This window comes from Pantherophis guttatus, chromosome 1 (assembly GCF_059756535.1).
Source record: "Pantherophis guttatus breed Tessera chromosome 1, ASM5975653v1, whole genome shotgun sequence".
Classification (NCBI taxonomy): Eukaryota; Metazoa; Chordata; class Lepidosauria; order Squamata; family Colubridae; genus Pantherophis; species Pantherophis guttatus.
Genome location: NC_142063.1, coordinates 15,715,529 through 15,739,482, shown reverse-complemented (window position 1 = coordinate 15,739,482; position 23,954 = coordinate 15,715,529). Strand labels below are relative to the sequence as shown.

Sequence of the window (23,954 nt, the reverse complement as noted above, 5' to 3'; positions counted from 1 at the left end):
TTTGGAAAAAAATGCAAAAAATCAACCGTGACGTGACACTGGGATGCTGCAAACAGCCGTAAATACAAGCTGGTTGCCAAGCACTGAAAATGCAGTCATGTGACTGCAGGCAATGGGGATATTGGCAGCTGTCAGAACTTCAAATTTGGGTCATTAACAGTGATGGGTTACTATCAGTTCGCCCCGGTTCGGGCGAATCAGCGGCGGTGGTGGGAGACTCCGCCCACCCATCTGGACGTCATAAAATACGCTCTGTGCATGCGCAGAAGTGGCACATGCACAAGTGAACCGGTAGCAAAGGTAAGTGAAACTCACCCCTGGTCATTAAGTCCCTTTATGGGGCTCCATTGCAACTGTCAAGGGACACTAAGTGACTGGTCATTAAGCGAGAACGTGTGAAGTAAAACTCAGTGGAAAGCTTGTGATTAAACAGGAAGTGGGAGGATGAAGAATAAATTGACTTTAAATGAATGTGGATGATGCAAGAGGAAGTGGAGAGGTGGTTTACCTCATAAAGAGAGAATGAATAAGGAACAGATAGGTAAAGGACATACATGTACAGTAGCCCTCGTCCTATGACAGAGGTCTTCAAACTTGGTAGCTTTAAGACTTGTGGACTTCAACTCCCAGAATTCTCCAGCCACCTAAGCTGGCTGGAGAATTCTGGGAGTTGAAGTCCACAAGTCTTAAAGCTGCCAGGTTTGAAGACCCCTGTCCTATGACCACAATTGACCTCAAAATTTCTATTGCTAAGCAAGGCAGTTGCTAAGTAAGTTGTGCCTCCTTTTACGACATTTTTACCGCAGCTGTTAAGCAGATTGCTGCAGTTGTTAAGAGAATCGTGCGGTCCTTAAGCGAATGTGGCTTCCCCCATCAACTTTGCTTTTCAAAAGCCAGCTGTGAAGGTTACCGATGGTGACTACAGAATCCTGGGACAGTGCAACTATCATCAATTATATCCCAGTTGCCAAGCCTCCGAATTTTGATCACATGACCATGGGAATGCTGCAATGATTGTAAAAATGAAAAATGATCATCGGTCACTTTTTTCAGTGCCATTGTAATTTCAACGGTTACTAAACAAATGGTTGTAAATTGAGGACTTCCCAAAGGATTGGGAAGCTGGGATTGAGATGAGTTGGAAAAAATACCTCAGGAAAAGAGGGGGGGGGAATTTAAAAACAATATACAGACTATAAAACGGGTTGGTGCATTGGTGCGTAGAAGGGTCCCCCAACTTTTCAGCTCAATGATTTCACCTTCAGAGACCCACTTCTGCCACCAATAGCCTCCCACCGGCCAGTTTGCTCCCACAGAGAGGGTCTCCTCAGGGTGCCATCTGCCAAGTTATGCCGGCTGGCGACACCCGGGGGGGGGCCTTCTCTGTGGGAGCCCCAGCCCTGTGGAATGAACTGCCCCCGGAAGTGCGTAAGAACTCCGACCTCCGGGCATTTCGCTGTGCACTCAAGACCCTGTTGTTCCGCCAGGCCGGGCTATCAACATAATAATTTTAAATTGGGTGTTTTAAATTTCTGGGGTTTTAAATTGAGCCAAATTATTTAATAATTTTAAATTATTTTAATTGATGTTTGTCTTGTGCTTTTAATAGGCTGTATACTGCCCTGAGTCCTTTGGGAGAAGGGCGGTATAGAAATAAAATTATTCTTATTCTTCAGATGAACTTCGGATTATTGATCGACCCTTCCACATTTATGTATAAGAAAATAATGTAATTAATACTACTTTAGTGACTAGTACTACAAATAATAATAATGGCCATAGAAATAAGGAATATTTAAAATATGAAAAATGTAAATTTAACACAACTTTTTAATTGAATGTGAATATCATTAATGAAAGGATACATCTAAATAGCATCAAGAGTTGGAGATTGGTAAGTTTTAGTTGTAAGTCTCCATGCTTTTCCAGGTTCAGTCTGTTCTTATTGACCACCAGCTATTTATCAAACCCATGGATCGGTGTTTCTCACCCTTGGCCACTTTACATTTGGTGGACTTCATCTCCCATAATTCTTCAGCCAGCCTGGGGAATTGGGGGAGTTGAAGTCCACCCTTCTTAAAAGTTGAGAAACATGGTTTTGGATAGACCCATCAACCCTTGGAGGTCAATATTGAACCCCCTGGTTTGAATTTACATAATGGAAACAATGATAATTTGGCAGAAGAGAAAGATGTCGTGAGGTTTAATTAATGTTTTTGGTATAGACTAGTTTTACTGCATTTCTTTCTTTTTTCTTGTCTGTCAAGTCCTTTGCCTTACTGTTTGTTCTCTTTTCTACTATTTACATAATGTTACTTACTGTAAAGGCGAACACAGTAGTAGTGAGTGTGTGTGTATATATTTATTTATTTATTTATTTATTTATTTATTTATTTATTTATTTATTTATTTATTTATTTATTTATTTATTTATTTTTATATGCCGCCCTTCTCCGGAGACTCAGGGCAGCTTACAATGTGTTAAGCAATAGACTTCATACTTTTGTATATTTTTATACAAAGTCAGCTTATTGCCCCCACAAACTGGGTCCTCAATTTACCCACCTTAGAAAGGATGGAAGGCTGAGTCAACCTGGCGAGATTCGAACCTGCAGTAATATAATTTGATTATCTATCTATCTATCTATCTATCTATCTATCTATCTATCTATCTATCTTAATAGAGGGTGGGTTGTTGCTTAGGAGAAACTTTTCATAGAACTTTTAAACAATAGAAAATAATCTCTTGATTACATGTAGTTTCCTAATTAAAATCAGGTAGTATTTTTTTGTGTGTCATTGAAGGGGAACATGAGGCAGAACCAGACATCTGGGCAATGTGCAAATATATTTCTTTATTGTAAATGCCACCCATTGAGATTGTAACTGAATCCTGTTCACCTCCCTGCCCCAATTCCTGCCCTCTGATGGGGAGGGAATTTTGAAGGAGACGTTCAGAGGATCCTATTTTAAATGTTATATCTGTCTAGCTAGCTAGCCTCTTTATGTAACTGATGAAGTGAGCTCCAGCTCATGAAAGCTGATGCCTTTATTTTAATACATTTTATTAAACATTTTATAAAAAATATAACAACTAACAGCACAAACTAATAGCAATGACACATAGAGTTATATATCACCCCATAGTGCTTTAGAGCAGGGGTCTCCAACCTTGGCAACTTTTAAGACTTGTGGACTTCAACTCCACAAGTCTTAAAAGTTGCAAAGGTTGGAGACCCCTGTTCTAAAGCACTCTCTAAGCCAGGGGTGTCAAACTTGCATTGTTAACAGTCATGTGTGAAAAACAGTCAAAGTCACTTTTTTCGGTGCCAAATGGTTTTAAGTGGAGGGGGGAGAGATCCAGCATTTTCCATTTTTTCCCCTAAACATAAAAACTCACGAGTCATGCATTTTTCCCCATTTCATCCAGCAAGCCTGTAAGTCAACCATAACCATAAATATCATTTTTTTCCTCCAATCAGAGAAGTTAGGAAATAGGGGTAGAGAGAAAGAGAAGCATTGGCTTCAGACTGCTTTTGGTGCAGTAGAATAAGATAGTATAATATAAAGCTTCAACTTTCTACTTTCATACGATAATATATACTAGCCATTTCTGGTAACAACAAACCTCAGCAAATCCCAAAATCCAAGTTTCATATATCCCCCCCCCCCCCACCTCAAGCATAAAATCCAAAAGTGATTTCCAGGTAGCCACAACATTAATGGTGTTATTTTCTTTAATCAAAGCACTCAATTTAAGCACTGTTTAGCTACGTTCTTGTAACAGGGGAGCAATTTTGTTTCAGATCCATGGCAGCCTATGGACGTACCAGCAAAACCTGAATGAACTCAGCGAGGAATTGCCATGAAGTCAGTCCAGGTTGTGGTCATCCTTGCGCTTAGCAGCTGGGATCTTAATATAGCCTTGCAAGAGGGAGCCAGGCTGGGAAGTCACTGAGCTGCTTTTTTTAAATTTCCTGCTCCTCGGATTTCACTCTCGGCTACAAGTCCTGTAAACATTTTCATTTTGTTTCAGGAGATGAGTTTACAAGAAGGGAGGGCTTGATATCGGCGTGAGCTGGAAGGAGGGCAAAGCTGGGATCAAAATAAACCCCCAAGTGCTTATCATCCTTAGACTGGCAAAAAGGTAGTCAAGAAGAGGGAGTAAAGCAGGGGTGAAATCCTGCAGGTTCTGACAGGTTCTGGAGAACCAGTAGCAGAAATTTTGAGCCATTCAGAGAACCGGTAGCGGAAATTTTGAGTAGTTCGGAGAACCAGTAGTGGAAATTTTGAGTAGTTCGGAGAACTGGCAAATACCACCTCTGGCTGGCCCCAGAGTGGGGTGGGAATGGAGATTTTGCAGTATCCTTCCCCCAGGAGTGGGGAGGGAATGGGGATTTTGCAGTATCCTTCCCCTGGAGTGGGGTGGGAATGGAAATTTTGCAGTATCCTTCCCCTGCCATGCCCACCAAGCTATATCACGCCCACCAAGCCACGCCCACAGAACCGGTAGTAAGAAAAAATTGGATTTCACCACTGGAGTCAAGCTATTCTCCAGAGCATCTGAGAATAGGACAAGAAGCAATGGGTGGAAACTAATCAAGGAGAGAAGCAACTTAGAACTAAGGAGAAATTTCCTGACAGAACAATCCAGTCAGTGGAACAACTTGCCACCAGAAGTTGTGAATGCTCCAACACTGGAAGTTTTTAAGAAGAGGTTGGATAACCATTTGTCTGAAGTGGTGTAGGGTTTCCTGCCTAAGCAGGGGGTTGGACTAGAAGACCTCCAAGGTCCCTTCCAACTCTGTTATTCTGTTCTATTCTAAATAACGTGATTGTTCATCCAGTAGGCTGAGCGGTGACATATGATACAAAAGAGAGTCCAGTAGCTCCTATTAAGCCCTGGATTCTGTAAACAGGATTGGAACGACAGGTAGTCCTCGACTTACAACAGTTCGCTTAGTGACCGTTTGAAGTTACAAAGTTACAAGCACTGAAAAAAATGATTTAGGACCATTTTTCACACTAATGGCCGTTGCACCATCCCCATGGTCACGTGATCAACATTTGGATGCTTGACAACTGATTCACATTTATGGCAGTTGCAGTGTCTTGGGATCATGTGATCACCTTTTGCAACCTGAAGCAAAGTCAATGGGGAAACCAGATTCTTTTAACAACAGTGTTACTAATTTAACAATTGTACTTACTCACTGAACACATGGGTCAAGAAAAGTCGTAAAATGGGACAAACTCATTTAGCAAATGTTTCACTTAGGGACAGAAACTTTGGGCTCAACTGTGGCAGTAATTGGAGGACTACCTGTATATGATTAATTAAGTCAACATTGCTCCTGGATTTTAAATCTATCCCATTTATTATTTGTATTGAAAGGGACAATAAAGCGAAGAAAAAGAAGGAAGTGGGGTGGAGGTACATCAGAGGTAGGTTTCAGCAGGTTCTGACCAGTTCTGGAGAACCGGTAGTGGAAATTTTGAGTAGTTCGGAGAACAGGTAGTAAAAATTCTGACTGGCTCCGCTCCCATCTATTCTCTGCCTCCCAAGTCCCAGCTGATTGGGGATTTTGCAGTATACTTCCCCTGGATTGGGGGGGGGAATGGAGATTTTACAGTATCCTTCCCCTGTCACGCCCACCAAGCCATGCCATGCCACGCCCACCAAGCCACGCCCACAGAACCGGTAGTAAAAAAAAATTGAAACCCAACCCACCACTGAGGTACACACAAGACGGGGGTGCCTATATGCATATCCCACCCTAACCAGTTGTATTGCACTAATAATCAACCTAACACAATTCCTTTAAAGGTTTTCTCATGTCAAACTCAACTCCTGAAGTAAGAGCTTTCTTTAAAGCTATGGGTATCTTTTCTAATTTTGATGAGAGTGAATGTGTTTTATTAGTAAGGTTGGCAGTTTTTACAACCTAAGGCAAACAAAATTGACCCAAATCTTTTGAGATTGCCAGGTTTTGTGTGATTTCAGCAGTTTGTCATGGCCTCTTTTCTACAATAGTGCATAGTACAGGTAGTCTATGTCAAGTTACGATCACAATTGAGCCCAAAATACCTATTGCTATGTGAGACAGTTGTTAAGTGAGCTTTTCCCTATTTTGTGACCTATCATGCCACAATTGTTTAGTGAATCATTGCAGTTGTTAAGTCAGTAGCAGCTGTTAAGTGAATCTGGCTTCCCCATTGACTTTGTTTGTCAGAAGATAGCAAATGGTGATCACATGATAAGATAAGATAGATAAGATAACCTTCATTGTCATTTTTTACTGTGAGCATACTGGCACACATTAAAAATGAAATTCTGTTGCCTGCTGTCAAAAGAAAATATATATCTACCCATACACATACATAACACACATACACCAGTGGTGGGTTCCTCCCGGTTCAGTCTGGTTCGGCCGAGCCGGTAGCGGTGACGATATGACGTCACCGAACTGGTTCTCCACCCCCCCACCCACCCACGTTATTCTTACCTTTTATTTGGTCCCACCCCCAATCTATTGCTGCCTCCTGAGTCCCAGCTGATGACTAGAGGGAAAAAAACTGTTTAAACTCTTGCGGCGGGGCTTCAAAGGGCCGTCCTACAGCTGATCAGTGTTAAAAGCAAATAAATTAGTCTGGTTGTAAGTGCGAGGACTAGTTGTAAGTGCGAGGACCTTCCAGAAATGACTGACCAGCTAGCCACGCCCACCTAGTCACATGACCTCCAAGCCACACCCACAAAATAAGCCACGCCCACAGAACTGGTAGTAAAAAAAATTAGAACCCACCCCTGATATACACGTGTTATATGTGTATGTATATATGTGTATATGTATGTGTGTGTATGAACACATACATATATATTTATTTTTTTATTTTTATTTTTATTCAATTTGTATACCGCCCTTCTCCTAGTGGACTCAGGGCGGTGCACAGCCAGAACTAAAACACATACCAATACAAAATTTAAAATTATTAACTTTGGCCCAAATTTAAAACAATTCAAATTAAAACCCATTAACAATTTAAAAGCTAAAAAACTAAAAAAGACTAAAGAGGGGGGGGTTCACGCCAGCCCTGCTTGATGGAAAAGAAAGGATTTTAGGGCACGGCGAAAGACCCGGAGATCCGATATCCTTCGTATCTCCGGGGGCAAATCGTTCCAGAGGGCAGGAGCTGCCACAGAGAAGGCCCTCCCCCTGGGGGTCGCCAGCCGACATTGCCTGGCTGACGGCATCCTGAGGAGTCCCTCTCTGTGGGAGCGTATATATGTGTGTGTGTACATGTATGTATGTATGTATGTATTTCTCTTTAGCCAGGTTCTTCTTACATAAACCAAGATTTTTATGCAGCCCTAGTTCAGTGAAATCACAATCCACTAGTTTCTAGGCTTTTTTTTTCCTGGCAGCCAGCATGGTCACTAAATGAATGGTTGTAACTTGAGGACTACCTGTACCATAAAAACAGGCAAAGTAAATCATCAATTGCAGCCCTCCCACTCCAAAAATACTTTTGGGTGATTAGTTAAGCGTTGAGCTTTGTGGCAAAACATGTTTAGAATCCCTTGGTCCGATTTCAGCATTCTGGACTCCAGCAATTTCAGAGATGTTTTAAGGCACCAGGGGCTTCCTGCAGCAAATGTCTTTTTTTTATATATATTCTCTCTCATCTAATATTCCAAGCTGGCATTCCCATTTAATTCTGTGGACTCGGCATAACAAATAAAGCAGAAGGGTTGGGCTTCCATTAGCAATGAAGTCAAGAACACTATACCTGGTGGCTGCCAGAAAACCAGGCCAGTGATTAAATAAAACATAAAAACTAAATAAATGAGAGAGATGGGTGTCATTAAATGAAAGAGAATATTGCTCTAAAAAGCAAGAGTTTTGGTACGAAGCTTCAGAATAATAGAGTTGGAAGGGACCGTGAAGATCTTCTAGTCCAACCCGCTGCTTAGGAAACCTGCTGTCCCACTACTTGGAAACCCTAAACCATTTCAGGCAAATGTTTGCCCAATCTCTTCTTAAAACCTTCCAGTGTTGGAGCATCCACAACTTCTAGAAGCAAGTTGTTCCACTGATTAATTGTTCTCACTGTCAGGAAATTTTCTTCTTAGTTCTAGGTTGCTTCTCTCTTTGATTAGTTTCCACCCATTGCTTCTTGTCCTGCCTTCAGGTGCTTTGGAGAATAGCTTGACTCCCTCTTCTTTGTGGCAGCCCCTGAGATATTGGAAGACTGCTATCATGTCTCTCCTAGTCCTTCTTTTCATTAAACTAGACATACCCAATTCCAGCAACCGTTCTTTATATGTTTTAGCCTCCAGTCCCCTCATCATCTTTGTTGCTCTTCTCTGCACTCTTTCTAGAGTCTCAACATCTTTTTTACATCGTGGTGACCAACACTGGATGCAAGATATTCCACGTGTGGCTTTACCCGGGCATTATAAAGTGCTATTAGCACTTCACAAGATCTTGATTCTATCCCTCTGTTTATGGAGCCCAGAACTGTGTTGGCTTTTTTGGCAGCTGCTGCACATGGCTGGCTCCTATTTAAGTGATTGTCCACTAGGACTCCAAGATCCCTCTCACAGTTACTACTATACTGTACTTGTGCATTTGAGTTTTTTTGCCTAAATGCCTGCAGCTCTTATGTATATAGGTAGTTCTCCACTTACAACACAAATGGAATCAGAATTTCTGCTGCTAAGCAAGATGGTTGTTAAGTGAGTCGTGCCCGATTTTACAATCTGTTTTGCTGGGATTGTTAAGGAGTTCACTGCAGCTGTTAAGCAAATAATGTGGTGGTTAAGCAAATCCATCCCGCCACCACCACCGGTGGACTTCGGTTGTCAAGATTACAAACAGTGAACCCAGGAGGCTGCAACTATCGTAAATTCATGCTAGTTGCCCCAAGAGCCTGAATTTTGATGGGGATGCTGCAGGGGTTGTAAGTGTGAGGACCAATTGTAAGTCACTTTTTTCTGTGCTGTTGTAATTTCCAATAGTCACTAAGTGAGTGGTTGTAAGTCAAGGACTACTAGGAATACTAATTAGTATATCTTTCTTGTAAATATAAGATGACAGGTAGTCCGCAACTTACAACAGTTTGTTTAATGACCATTCAAAGTTACAAGGGCACTGAAAAATGTGACTTATGGCTGTTTGGCAGCATCCCCGTGATCGCATGATCAAAATTAAGACACTTGGCAACGGGTTCATATTTATGACTGTTGCTGTGTGCCCAAGATCATGTGATCGCCTTTTGCGACCTCCTGACAAGCAAAGTCAATGGGGAAGTCCGATTCACTTAACAACCAGGCGACTAACTTACCAACTGCCGTGATTCATTTAACAACTGGGGCAAGCAAGGTCATAAAATGGGGCAAAACTCACTTAACAAATGTCTTAATTAATTAACAATGGGAATTTTGGTCTCCGTTACGGTCGTAAGTCGAGGACTACCTGTACTGTGTGAGGGGTGCTTGGTGCTGTCTGAGCTTCCGTTTTCTTGCAGAGGTTTCACTAGCACTGATGATGTTACCTACCTGGGTAATGAAACGTCTGCAAGAAAACAAGCCTGCTCAGAGAGCACCAAGGATCCCTCATGCCAACCGTGAGCTACGAATATTCTTTTTTATTAGTAAGATTACTGTAGTTTTGCAGTGCTGTTAGCTGCCTGTGTTTACATAGAGCTCATCCAATGGAAACCTCCGAAAGTCTTCGCTTGGGGGAGGCTTCTCTCATCCTCACCTTCAAGAGAAGCTTTTGGAAGAACAGAGAAGTCATGCCGTAGCAAATTGCAGTAAAATCAGCATGTCTCAGCTTGTGTGTGTGAATCCTCCCCCCCCCCCTTTTTTTTTTGCTAGTGCAAGCAGAATCATTAAGTATAAAACGACGTCTAAGGATTCTGTCTGCACTAGCAAAAAAATAAAAAAAAACGATTCTACACGCACAAGGCAACTCGTATCAATTTTAGGGCATTTGTGTGTTGTTGTTGTTTTTTCCCCAAAGAAGGCAACTATTTCTGGTAGCTATATGGGAACATCCGTGCCATTATCTTGGCAAAAGTACAAAGTGCTTTGCCGTTGCTTTATATTCCTGGTTGATTTTTATTTTTATTTTTATTTTTACTTCTGTGGGATGTAATATCCATCTGGATCCAGTTCCAAGTGCGGAGAAAGACACTGGAAATATGGAGGCTGATTGGAAAGGTGGTTTATTGAGGGACAGGACCATATGGGTTTTAAGTCCTGGGTAGAGCTGACCACATGGAGGAGAGAGAGAGAGAGAGAGAGAGAGGTATATATACCAGTGGTGAAATGTAAAATTCGTTACTACCGGTTCTGTGGGCGTGGCTTGGTGGTGGGTAATGTGACTGGGTGGGCGTGGGCAACTTTTTTTTTTTTTTTTTTTTTACTTTTAAAAGCATTTTTTCTACAACCTCTTTGGCCGAAGAGGTTGTAGAAAAAAAACCTTTAAAAGGCTCTGACGATCCCAGCTGAGCCGCGCAATCATCAGAGGCTTTTTTTTTTTACTTTTAAAAACATTTTTTTCGGCTGAAAAAGTTGTAGAAAAAATGCTTTTAAAAGTAAAAAAAAAGCCTCTGATGATCGTGTGGCTCAGCTGGGCATTGGCGGGGGGGACGCGCAGGGATTTTTGCTACCGGTTCTCCGAACCACCCACCGCCATCGCTACCAGATCGGGTGATCCCGTCCGAACTGGGAGCATTTCACCCCTGATATATACCATCTCTTGGGCCTTGCCCTTGAGCTTTCTGTTCCTGTGGCAAGGGCATGTATTCTTTTGGTTGTTGTCAGACTCCCCTGGAGCTATGCAGGGATCATAGGTTGTCTGAGCTCCCAGGTTTGGTTGAAACTTGGAGAGTGATGTAATGTTTCCAGGTGTTTGTGCCATGTGGTAAACTCTGCTGATATATGTCCTGGAGGGTCGTGTCTTAATCCCATCACCCTGGAGCTAATTGTCTTGTAGATAGGCTGGCCCAGTCTTGCTCAATGGGCGCCAAATATCTGCTGGGGGCAGGGAGCTGCTCTTTTCTCATCCAGGGAAATATAATATTCTGCCTTTTTAATATTTGCTAGAATATTTCATTCTTCTAGGAGAGGGGTGGGTGCTAACTTTCTACCCTTCCCAGCAGGGTGGATAAAAATCAATGATTTTTTTAAAGAAATCAAAAAAAATCAGATTTTTTTTATTTAAATCAGATTTTTTTTATTTTTATCAAATTTATTTTAATAAAAAACTTTGGGGGTAAAAATCTATCGTAAGATAATTTTCTATTTAAGATACATAAATAATTTAGTTTATTCAGCATGAAATGGAGCTTAGTTATGTAGCATGAGGCTACATATATGAGTATATTCTGCAACACTGGGACTACCAGTGTTACTCCTATCGAGGAGTACCTGTATGCACAGATAACACTCAGGTGAGAGCCAATAGAAGCCCCCCAGTTGTAAATGAAGAGTTGAAGATCAGAGATCAACCGGTCCCACTGATCTTTTTCTTTCTTTCAGCCCATCGCTGATTGGTGTCAGTTACCTCCCAAGGATGCTGCTAAGGTGCCTGAAAGTGCCTGGAAACTCTCTTTCTACAGCATCTCCTGGTTGTACAGCGCTTACTTGCTCTTCTTTGCTGGATACCCCTTTTTCCATGATCCACCTTCTGTCTTTTATGGTATGGTAAGCATTGTGGTCATATTGGGGGGGGGGGAGGAAAGCTTTTATTTAGAGTAGCGGTGTCCAACCTTGGCAACTTTTAAGACTTGTGGACTTCAACTCCCAGAATTCTGAGAGAAATAGCCTGGCTGGGGAATTCTGGGAGTTGAAGTCCACAAATAGCCTGGCTGGGGAATTCTGAGAGTTGAAGTCCACAAATAGCCTGGCTGAGGAATTCTGGGAGTTGAAGTCCACAAATAGCCTGGCTGGGGAATTCTGGGAGTTGAAGTCCACAAATAGCCTGGCTGAGGAATTCTGGGAGTTGAAGTCCACAAATAGCCTGGCTGGGGAATTCTGGGAGTTGAAGTCCACAAATAGCCTGGCTGGGGAATTCTGGGAGTTGAAGTCCACAAATAGCCTGGCTGAGGAATTCTGGGAGTTGAAGTCCACAAATAGCCTGGCTGGGGAATTCTGGGAATTGAAGTCTACAAATAGCCTGGCTGGGGAATTCTGGGAGTTGAAGTCCACAAATAGCCTGGCTGGGGAATTCTGGGAATTGAAGTCTACAAATAGCCTGGCTGGGGAATTCTGGGAGTTGAAGTCCACAAATAGCCTGGCTGAGGAATTCTGGGAATTGAAGTCCACAAATAGCCTGGCTGGGGAATTCTGGGAGTTGAAGTCCACAAATAGCCTGGCTGGGGAATTCTGGGAGTTGAAGTCCACAAATAGCCTGGCTGAGGAATTCTGGGAGTTGAAGTCCACAAATAGCCTGGCTGGGGAATTCTGGGAATTGAAGTCTACAAATAGCCTGGCTGGGGAATTCTGGGAGTTGAAGTCCACAAATAGCCTGGCTGGGGAATTCTGGGAATTGAAGTCCACAAATAGCCTGGCTGGGGAATTCTGGGAGTTGAAGTCCACAAATAGCCTGGCTGAGGAATTCTGGGAATTGAAGTCCACAAATAGCCTGGCTGGGGAATTCTGGGAGTTGAAGTCCACAAATAGCCTGGCTGGGGAATTCTGGGAATTGAAGTCTACAAATAGCCTGGCTGGGGAATTCTGGGAGTTGAAGTCCACAAATAGCCTGGCTGAGGAATTCTGGGAGTTGAAGTCCACAAATAGCCTGGCTGAGGAATTCTGGGAGTTGAAGTCCACAAATAGCCTGGCTGGGGAATTCTGGGAATTGAAGTCTACAAATAGCCTGGCTGGGGAATTCTGGGAGTTGAAGTCCACAAATAGCCTGGCTGGGGAATTCTGGGAATTGAAGTCTACAAATAGCCTGGCTGAGGAATTCTGGGAGTTGAAGTCCACAAATAGCCTGGCTGGGGAATTCTGGGAATTGAAGTCTACAAATAGCCTGGCTGGGGAATTCTGGGAGTTGAAGTCCACAAATAGCCTGGCTGGGGAATTCTGGGAATTGAAGTCTACAAATAGCCTGGCTGGGGAATTCTGGGAGTTGAAGTCCACAAATAGCCTGGCTGAGGAATTCTGGGAATTGAAGTCCACAAATAGCCTGGCTGGGGAATTCTGGGAGTTGAAGTCCACAAATAGCCTGGCTGGGGAATTCTGGGAGTTGAAGTCCACAAATAGCCTGGCTGGGGAATTCTGGGAATTGAAGTCCAGAAATAGCCTGGCTGGGGAATTCTGGGAGTTGAAGTCCACAAATAGCCTGGCTGGGGAATTCTGGGAGTTGAAGTCCACAAATAGCCTGGCTGGGGAATTCTGGGAGTTGAAGTCCACAAATAGCCTGGCTGGGAAATTCTGGGAATTGAAGTCTGCAAATAGCCTGGTTGAGGAATTCTGGGAGTTGAAGTCCACAAATAGCCTGGCTGGGGAATTCTGGGAGTTGAAGTCCACAAATAGCCTGGTCTGGGGAATTCTGGGAGTTGAAGTCCACAAATCTTAAAAGTTCCAAGGTTGGACGCCGCTGATTTGGGGAATGTTTAATGTTGGGTCATTTACATTTGGTAAATTAACGCCTAATCCTGCTTCTGCAGTTTGAAAGGAGTCTTCATATATAATGTAATCCAGGAATCTGGAAGGAGACCTGGCATATAGCCTCAAAACCTTGTTTGTTTCATCTGACATGCTTCCGGGCTTAATTGGGGGTGGGTGAGGGAGAGAGCATCCTTAGAAACCAGTTCCTCTCGTTCAGGAGGAGCTCTTTCAATTTGGAGGCTTTACAGCAAGTTTTTGTAGCAGAAACAAAATTATTAAGAAGTTTGCAATATAGTCTTTGGGGGTCAAACATTTTTAAAGTGAGGTTTTGCCTACTGTGTTCCCCAAAAATAAATATAAAAAAATATATTGAACCCTGAAATAAGCACTTGGCCTTATTGCCATGCACTCAAAAGCCCGATTGGGCTTATTATCAGGGGATGCCTTATTTTGGGGAAATCAGGGTAGGTTTAAAAAAAACCCAAATCTCCTATTAATTGTAAACTGCTAAAGGTTTGCAGAGATAACAATTAGATAAATACACGGATCCCTTTTACAAAGGCATTTTTTTTCCGGTTGACAATGCTGCTCTTTTACTTATTAGTAGACAAGGAAGGGTTAATAGCAGACAGTCAGGGTTTTTATGTGAACACGTCTTCCAGAAGTGTTAGATTTCCACTGAGATGAGGTTGCTTAGTTGAGGAGGATGGGATTTGTAGTGCAGGTTGCAAGGGGCTTGTTAGTCTGAAAGGAATGAAACCGACAGTCCTTTGTTCAGGAAATCTCTATTTATTTAGTGTAGACGTTTGATAAACAAATTAATAAAATGGATATAAGCGATGCTGCGTGGCTGCATTTACATTTTACGCCCATATGCAATGTGACTGTGTTTTATGATATGGTTTTGCTAAAAGCCAGAACTTGGCTTTTGATTTTCGGCAAAACTGTGCCGAAATTAATGAATTAAAATAGTTATTTTAATTCATTACGCAAAGAAGCTTGTAATAATAAGCTTAGGGAGGTATTAATGGACTAAGCGATCGGTCGTAAGTCGAGGACTACCCATACCTACTTTTGCAAACGAGCGTTTGGTCCTGGTCAAAGCAATTTAACTCCAGCTGTCTGCAATTAATAAGTTCGAATTTTGCCAGGCTCAATGTTGACTCAGCCTTCCATCCTTTCTAAGGTAGGTAAATTGAGGACCCAGTTTGTGGGGGCAATAAGCTGACTTTGTAAAAAATATACAAAAGTATGAAGGCTATTGCTTAACGCATTGTAAGCCGCCCTGAGTCTCCGGAGAAGGGCGGCATATAAATCAAATTTTTTAAAAAATAAAAAAATTGTATTGACAGGAAACTTCGCTGTGTAACAGTAGCCTATAGCAGTGATGGCTAACCTTTTTGCCGTTGCGTGCCAAAAGCGGGGTAGCGCGGGGGGGTAATGCATCTGTGTGCCCACACCCATAATTTAATGCGCCACACACACACCCGCGCATGTGCACGTGGCATGGTGGGCCAGGTAGGCCTGTTTTTTGCCCTCCCCAGGTTCCAGAGGCTTTCTAGAAGTCTGGGGAGGGCGAAAATGGCCTTCCCCACCCTCCAGGAGGCCCTCAGGAGGCCAGAAATGGTCTGTTTCCCAATTTCTGGTGCGCCTCAAAGGCCCGAAAAATCAGCTGGCCAGCACGCGCATGTGTGCCGGAGCTGAGCTAGGGCAACGCTTGTGTGCCCACCAATATGGCTCCGTGTGCCACCTGTGGCACGCATGCCATAGGTTTGCCATCACAGGCCTATAGGGCGCTGCTCATGCGCAAATGAGCCAGCTCAGTTCCTTGATCTGTTGTCGTGTCATTCTGAGCATTTTGGATGCCGCAGGTGTGTTGAGCTCACCTTCTCTTCTTTTTCTGCCTGGCTTTCCAGATTGGGAAAAGGGAATGCAGGTGCCACTGGATATTGCACTCACCTATCTAATACAAGGCAGTTTTTATGCCCATTCTATCTATGCCACCCTTTACATGGATGTCTGGCGCAAGGACTCGGTCGTCATGCTCATTCACCACGTGGTCACGCTGACTCTCATTGTCTTCTCCTATGTTTTCAGGTAATTCTTGAAAGCTTCGTCCGGTCGCACCGTTGGCTGCTCTGCTGCCAGCTGACTGTCCTCATTGGCTGAGCTTCTATGACGTCACAGTTATGTTCACAGTACTGGTAGTCCTCGACTTACAAACACAATTGAGCCCCAGATTTTTCCAAAATATAAACCAGTTGTCAAGCGTCCAGATTTTTTTAATCACGTGACCTTGGGGATGCTGCAATGGTCTTAAATGTGAAAAATGGTTGTAAGTCTCTCTTTCCGGTACAGGTAGTCCTTGACTCACAACGGTTTGTTTAGTGACCGCTCAAAGTTATAACGGCACTAAAAAACCGTGATTTACGACCGTTTTTCACAGTTACGACCTTCGCAGGATCCTCATGGTCACGTGATCAGAATTCAGATGCTTGGCAACTGGTTCATATTTACGACGATTGCAGTGTCATAAATCATGAAGTGTCAGGCGATCCCCTTTTGCGACCTTCTGACAAGCAAAGTCAATGGGGATGCCAGATTCACTTAACAACCCGGTTGCTAACTTAACAACTGCAGTGGTTCACTTAACAACTGTGGCAAGGAAAGTCGTAAAATGGGGCAAAACTCACTTAACAAATGTCTCACTTAACAACGGAAAGCTTGGGCTCAATTGTGGGCGTAAGTCGAGGACTACCTGTAGTGTTGTAATATTGAATGATCACTCAACGAATGGTTGTAAGTTGAGGACTATGTGTATAGGGCAGATATTCCAGCCCCCCATTATTCAAATAAGTTTGTGTCAGGCCTGGAAGCCATCTTTTGCATTGGGCCTTCAAGCCTGGCACATTTACTGCTGTGGGAAACTGGGAGGGGGGATTGTATGGAGCAGGGGTGATATGTAGTCATAATAACATTCATTTCTCAGAGAGTCAAGGACATCTTGCCCTGCACCTGGAGGGGTGTGGCTGGGAGGCCTCTCCACTTGGGACAGTGCTTTGATTGGACCATGTGATGAATTTGTGGGTGCAGGGGGAAGGGACTTGGACTTTCCTTTGGGTGGGGAAAACCTGGAAACTTTCAGATTCGGGTTTTCCCAGATGAGCCAATATGACATCTCTAATAAAATGGAACTTCGGGGAACTTCAAACCTCGGGGTCTTTTTTTCGTTGGGGGTGTTACATGGAATCCTGACAATTTGTAGTTCAGAGGAGACCAGGAGAATGGCCCATGTGTGGTAGCAGCAGCATTTCTATAGGGCATTCTCTCATTTTGTAACAAGGAGTGATAATCCTCAGTTGATGACATTAATTGAGCCTGGAATTACAGTTGTAGGTCATGCTCGTCTTTAAGCAGGTTACCACATGACCCCCAATTTTGCGACCTCTTGTTGCGTTGGTCATTAAGCAAACACCATGGTCATTAAACAAACCTACTGAATTCAATGGGCGGGGTATGCATGACCCGTTGTAAGTTGAGGACTGCCTGTATTCTTATGCAACTCGCCGATACCAAGTCTAGCATGTCCAATACTGTAGCAAGCCTCTGTATTGTACTGTTTAAAACCTGCTGTCCAATAAGATGCAGTGACATGATTTTTGTCTGGGTCGTTGGAGGAAGGAAAAATGACAGGCCTCTCGCATCTGCGGCCTGCTGAATTGAAAAGCTTGGACCTTTTCCCGTGGCTAATAATGGCGCTTTTCTCTTCCTCACAGATACCACAACATAGGGATTCTTGTGCTCTTCCTTCATGACTTTAGTGACGTCCAGCTGGAGTTTACCAAACTCAACGTTTACTTCAAGTACCGGGGTGGCATTTACCACCGTTTAAACGACACCATTTCTAATGCCGGCTGCGTCTCCTTCAGTGTTACTTGGTGAGTCTGGTCCTCAGATCTCACGGGACCCAGCCTAGAAAAGAAACCGGAGAGGAATATTATGAATTATTGCAGGTAGTCCTTGATTTACAATCACAATTCAGCCCAAACTTTCTATTGCTAGGCAAGAGAGTTATTAAGTGAGTTTTGTCCTGTTTTACCTCCTTTCTTGCCACAGTTGTTAAGTGAATCACTGCAGTTGTTAAAGTGAATCTGGCTTCCCTGTTGACTTTGCCTGTCAAAAGGTTTCAAAAGCTGATCGCATGACCCCGGGACACTGCCACCATCATAAATATATGCTAGTTGCCAAATGTCTGAATTTTGATCACATGACCATGGGGATGCTGCAATGGCTGTAAGAGCGAAAGTGCTGTGGTAACTAAACGGTCACTAAATGAATGGTTATAAGTCGAGGACTACCTGTATTTGGCTGTTGCTCCAGTTGAATCTTCTGTAGAACATTGTGGCTTTGTCTTCTACTCCTTTTAAGATAGACTGCTCTTAAGGAAAAAGCCTTCTGATAGCTGTAACTGTCACAAGTCTTAATTCCGTCAAAGCCCAAACCTATTTGTGAATGTTTGGGGGGAAGACTATGGCAGAAAGCCACAAAAATGACAATGCAAAAATGCTTAATGAAATAACAATATTAAACCCAGTAAACGGAGAAAGCATGAGAAGGAAGCTCAGAATGGACTCACCCTAATTTACTGGGGTATACAGTTAAGGAGTGGGCATGATGGCTTTACGGTTAAAACAGGGGGTTTGTTGGCTGGAAACTTGACAGCTCGGGTTCGAGACCCAAGCGCTGTGCAACAGGGTGAGCTCCTGTTCCTTGCCCCAGCTGCTGCCATCTTAACAATTTGAAAACATGCAAATGCGAGTAGATAAGTAGGTACCACTTAGGTGGGAAGATGTGAATAGATAAATAGGTACCACTTCGGTGGGAAGATGCAAGTAGATAAATAGGTACAGGAGTGAAATGCTACCAGTTCAGGTGAACCGGTAGCGGCAGTGGTGCGTGGTTTGGCAAACCGGTAGTGGTGGCGGCACGAAGCTCTGCCCACTCACCTGGACGTTGTAACCTGTTTTGGACCTTCTGCGCATGCACAGAGGATCCAAAATTGCATGTGACATGCATGTGCGCACTTCCGAACCAGTAAGGAAGGTAAGTAGATTTCACCCCTGAATAGGTACCACTTCGGTGGGAAGATGTGAGTAGATAAATAGGTACCACTTTGGTGGGAATATAACAGCATTCCATGCGCTTCGGCGTAGTCATGCTGGCCACATGACCACAGAAGCATCTTCCAACAATGCCGGCTCCCTCGGCTAAGAAATGATGACCACTGCCCCCTGGAATCGGACACGACTGGTCAAGGGAAACTGTTATCTTTACCATTACAATAAGGAAATAAAGGAAATTTGGCTTTTCTGATTGATATCAGCCCTTCCAGAAAGGTCAGGCCAGGAAATCCTGACTGCAAGTTCAGCTTGTTGGGTGCTTGGAGCAACCTACAAGCCTTCTCAATAAACAGCAATCAGAGAAAAAGACGTGTCCTGTTCCAAAATTAAAATGTTTTAAACCAGGGTTGTCCAACCGTGGCAGCTTGAAGACTTGCGGACTTCAATTTGTGGCTGGCTGGGGAATTGAAGAATTGGGAGTTGAAGTCCACAAGTCTTGGTTGGATATTCCTGGTTTAAATCTCTGCCTAAACCTTACAGCTTTCTTCTTAAATTAGGAAAACCACCATGGGCAGGTAGGTTTGGTGCACTTTTTTCCTTTCAACTGAATATTTTATTTACTTTATTTATTTATTTTACAGAATTTATATGCCGCCCTTCTCCCGAAGGACTCAGGGCGGCGAACACAGATTAAAAACATACAATAATAAAAACCCACTAAAACCAGATTCCGGGTGCGCTTCAAGGTGTTGGTTACCACCTTTAAAGCGCTCCATGGCATAGGACCTGTGTATTTGCGGGACCGCCTTCTGCCGCCAATAGCCTCCCACCGGCCAGCACGCTCCCACAGAGAGAGACTCCTCAGGGTGCCGTCAGCCAGGCAATGTCGGCTGGCGACCTCCAGGGGGAGGGCCTTCTCTGTGGCAGGACCTGCCCTCTGGAACAATTTGCCCTCGGAGATACGCATGATACCAGATCTCCGGGCTTTTCACCGTGCCCTAAAAACTTTTCTTTTCCACCAAGCAGGGCTGGCATAAACTCCCCCCCCCCCTTTTGAGATGTTAGATTTTTAATTGTCTATGGGTTTTAGTTGGGATGTTTTAAATTTTGGGCCAAAGTTGTGTAATTCTTTTAAAAAAATTTAAATTTTGTATTGGAATGTCCAGCAGGAAAAGGGCGGTATACAAATTTAATTAATTTAATTTAATTTAATTTAATTTAATTTAATTTAATTTAATTTAATTTAATTTAATTTAATTTAATTTAAATAAATAAAATAATAAAATAATAAATAAAATAATAAATAATAAAAACCCAAGGATCAGAATCAGAATAGAACTTGGACGCCTATCGCCTTGGCAGGCTTTATCTGCAAGATTGCTGATTTTAACTAGCAACTGACCCTCCCAGGCATGTGTGCAGAAAGGTCCCCACCTGTTGTGGCCCGCCAGCGGCCTGCGCGGATCGTGGCTGATCCCGACGACGAGGAGGCTGGTGTGGTGTCGGGCCAGCAGCCGGCGCTCGCGTCGGACAGCGAGGAGGCCGAAGAGGATGTGGTGCCAGAGGCAGAGACTCAGCCAGGGCCTTCAGAACCTCCAGAGGCTCCTTCAAGTGGAGAGAGCGAAGTGGAGGAGCCTCTCCTCAATGCTCGGGCACGCAGGGCTGCCAAAAGGCAGGAGTGGCTACTCAGGAGGAGGAGGTCTCCTCGAGAGTAAAGCCTGAGGATAATTGGCCACTCCCTTAGCCTATTTAAGTCATGCGCTGTTAGTAAATTTCTTGCTAGAAACAACTTGTAATTATCATCAGAGCATTTTTGGAGAAGTTTTATCATAACTTGCTTTCTGGGCTGGTTGCCAACTTTTGCCGGACTTTGCTTTATTCTTGCTACTTAATAAATTTGATAAGGACCGTTGGTGTGTGTCAATATCCTCAGGAACCCGGAGCTGGGGCGGAACACAACCCTAGTCTAAATTTGCTTCTGCTGCTTTGCTGTCCTTTTCCAGGTTCTGGTTCCGTTTATACTGGTTCCCCTTGAAGGTGCTTTATGCGACCTCCCACACCAGCCTCCAGTCTGTCCCCAAAATCCCATTTTATTTCTTCTTCAACGCGCTGCTGTTTATCCTCATGCTGATGAATATCTATTGGTTCCTGGTAAGTAAAGGGCTCCTGTCAGAGGCTAGTCCAGCTTTTACCGGCTCCGTACCTACCAGTGTGAACTACAGGTAGTCCTTGACTTATCGCCGTTTGTTTAATGACCAATTCAAAGTCACAACGGCACTAAGAAAAGTGACTGAGGACCAGTTCTCACACTTAATGACTTTTGCAGCAGCATCCCAACAGTTATGTCATCAGACTTTGGGTTCTTGGAAACCGGGATGCTGAGTTTGTCATTTGCAACCTTTCCTAGGGAGCTTCTGACAAGCAAAGTCAATGCTGGAATGATTCACTATGGCTCAATTGTGGTCGTAAATCGAGGACTACCTGTAGTGGTGAAGGTGCCGGATTAGGATTGGGGGAGACTCAGGTTTGAGCTCCCTTCAACCAGGGAAGCTCCTGAGGGAATTCGAGCTTGTTCTCTCCTCTCGTGCCAATTTAAGAGGGGTTGTAGGAAAAAATAAGAGGGAATGATGTATATACTAATTTGATCCCCCAAGTAAAGAACATGCGTGGTTCTATATATTGCCCCTTTGCAGAGGTGAAATCTAAAATTTGTTACTACCAGTTCTGTGGGCATGGTTTAGTGGGGGGATGGTAATATGACGGTGGGCGTGGCCTTTTTTTTTTTTACTTTTAAAAGCATTTTTTTTACAACCTCTTCGGTGAAGAAGTTGTAAAAAAAGGCTTTCAAAAGGCTCTGACAATCCCAGCTGAGTTGCCTGATTGGCAGAGACTTTTTTTCTTTTAAATGCCTCTGACGATCAGGCAACTCAGCTTGGATCATCAGAGGCATTTAAAAGAAAAAAAGGGTTTTTTTTCTTTTAAAAACCTTTGATGATCCCAGCTGAGCCATGTGATTATCAGAGGCTTTTTTTTTTACTTTTAAAAGCATTTTTTCGGCCAAAGAGGTTGTAGAAAAAATGCTTTTAAAAGTAAAAAAAAAAAAAAGCCTCTGATGATTGTGCGGCTCAGCTGGGCACGGGGGGCGGGCAGGGATTTTTGCTACCGGTTCTCCGAACCACCCACCTCCATCGCTACCGGATCGGGCGATCCAGTCCGAACCGGGAGCATTTCACCCCTTTCTCAAGATTCTGAGTGATTTACAAGCGAAAAATGCAGTAACACTCAGAAACTTAGATTGCAAAGCCATCTGCATTGATAAATCCAGGTCAGCAAAGTAGAATCCCAAACGTCACTGCAAAGCATTCAAAAATTCAGCCCAACAAAATCACTTTATTCATTGTGTGGAAGGTTAATAGCAAAGGAAACATTTTTTTTTTTTTTTTTGGGAATCAAGTTTTATTGATTTTTTTCCACACACAGACACACGCACATCTTTTATGAACAGAGAATTGGCCGTTTCATATCTTATACAACTTATCATATCCAATTTCATTTTACATATTTACAATTTTTCCGCAAATATTCTTTTTCCATACTTTTTAAATCTTATCTTAATACTTCTATACTCATTATATAAACAGCATCACCATCCGCCCTCAAATCCTAGTTTCTTAACATTATTTCAATTAGTTATCTTATCCATTATTAATCATATATATATATATATTCTTTATTTATTTATTTACCAAAAATTTATATGCCGCCCTTCTCCCTAAGGACTCAGGGCGGCGAACACAAGTTAAAAACATACAATAATAAAAAGTAAAGTGATTAAAACCCAGATTAAAACAACAACAATCAAAATAATAAAACCCAAGGATCAGGGTCAACAGCCAAGTCTTTAAGTCCCGACGGACTTTTAACTTTCTTATTGATTCGTTCTTCATCCTAATAAATTTGAACATGAATATGCTCGGGGTTGCCTTTCTATCATTTCATTCTTCTCCTCTCTTTCCCTTCCCTTCTTCTAACCTTTTCTACTTTCTTCTTTCCTACTCCTTCTCTACTTCCCCTTCCTTTCCCCCTCCTCCTTCCTTCCTTCCTCCCTTTCTAACCTTCTCTCCTACTCTTATTTCTCCTCTCTTTCTTCCTTTCCTTTTCCCTTTCTTCTATTCCTCTCTCTCCTTCCTCTCTTCTCCTTCTTCCCTCTACTCCTCCTTCCATTCTCTCTCCATTGTTGTATTTATTTTCAATTCAATATTTTCCACAATGGTATCCGGGCAACCACAATTTTTCCTCCATTTATTAACAATATTTTTCAAAGTCCCCAGCACGTTTTTTAATTATTAACAATGTATTTCAACTTATTCCATTTTTGCATTAAAACCTTTTAATTTAATTAACCTTCCACCTCTTTTTTTCCTTAGTTCCTAATTTCTTATTCCAACATCAATTATTTTCCACCATCTTGGGGCTGCGATCCTACACATCTGCTGAACTCCAATAATAATATTAATAATGATGATGATGATGTTATTAACTTGTATGCTACCCAACTCTCAATGATTCAGGGTGGCTCACAGGAATGAACGAAGAAATGACAATATAAAATTAACAAGAAATAGGTAAATGTTGGCCAACACAACCATTTCCCTCCCTCTGTCAGGTTTCGAGGTCTACAGCCTGGGTGAAGAATCAATGGCTTCTTTGGCTCTTCTAAATGACAGCAGTGGGGCCCGTTAGATTTTGGCGGGAATCTCTTTCCAGATTAATGCCACAGAGAAGCCATGTTTGCAGAGTCCTGAGAGAGGACTCTGTGCTTGTGCATATGTGTGTGTAGAATAGTCCTAGTAAATATAATTGTGCTCTTTGTGGGCCTTTTATCGGTAGTCCTTGAGCCCAACGTTTTTGTTGCTAAGCGAGACAGTAGTAGTTAAGTGATTTTTGCCTCATTGTACCACCTTCCTTTCCACAGTTGTTAAGTGAATTGCTGCATTTGTTACAGTAGTAGCCAAAATTGTGGAAACCTTTTGGGAAAAGTGTATTTTTGAGGTTTGACGGCTAATAACACCATTTTTATTTTTTTTATTTTTTTGGAGTTTCAAGATAATCATATTCCATTGCTGGAATGGCCTGGGAGTAGCCCAGACTTTAACCCAATTGAAACACTATGGAGCCGACTAAAGAAACTCGTTCGTCAGAAGTGACCC

The 23,954-nt window shown here is 42.9% G+C and overlaps 1 protein-coding gene across 1 annotated transcript in view; it reads left to right on the top strand.

The window, feature by feature from the left end:
• CERS1 (ceramide synthase 1) overlaps window positions 1-23,954 on the top strand; it is a 51,042-nt gene that overhangs the window by 17,223 nt on the left and 9,865 nt on the right. The window contains exons 2-5 of the mRNA XM_034422607.3: window positions 11,549-11,708; window positions 15,541-15,721; window positions 17,401-17,562; window positions 20,748-20,895. Coding sequence (XP_034278498.2) covers window positions 11,549-11,708; window positions 15,541-15,721; window positions 17,401-17,562; window positions 20,748-20,895 — 651 coding nt within the window. The remainder of the gene's footprint in view (window positions 1-11,548; window positions 11,709-15,540; window positions 15,722-17,400; window positions 17,563-20,747; window positions 20,896-23,954) is intronic.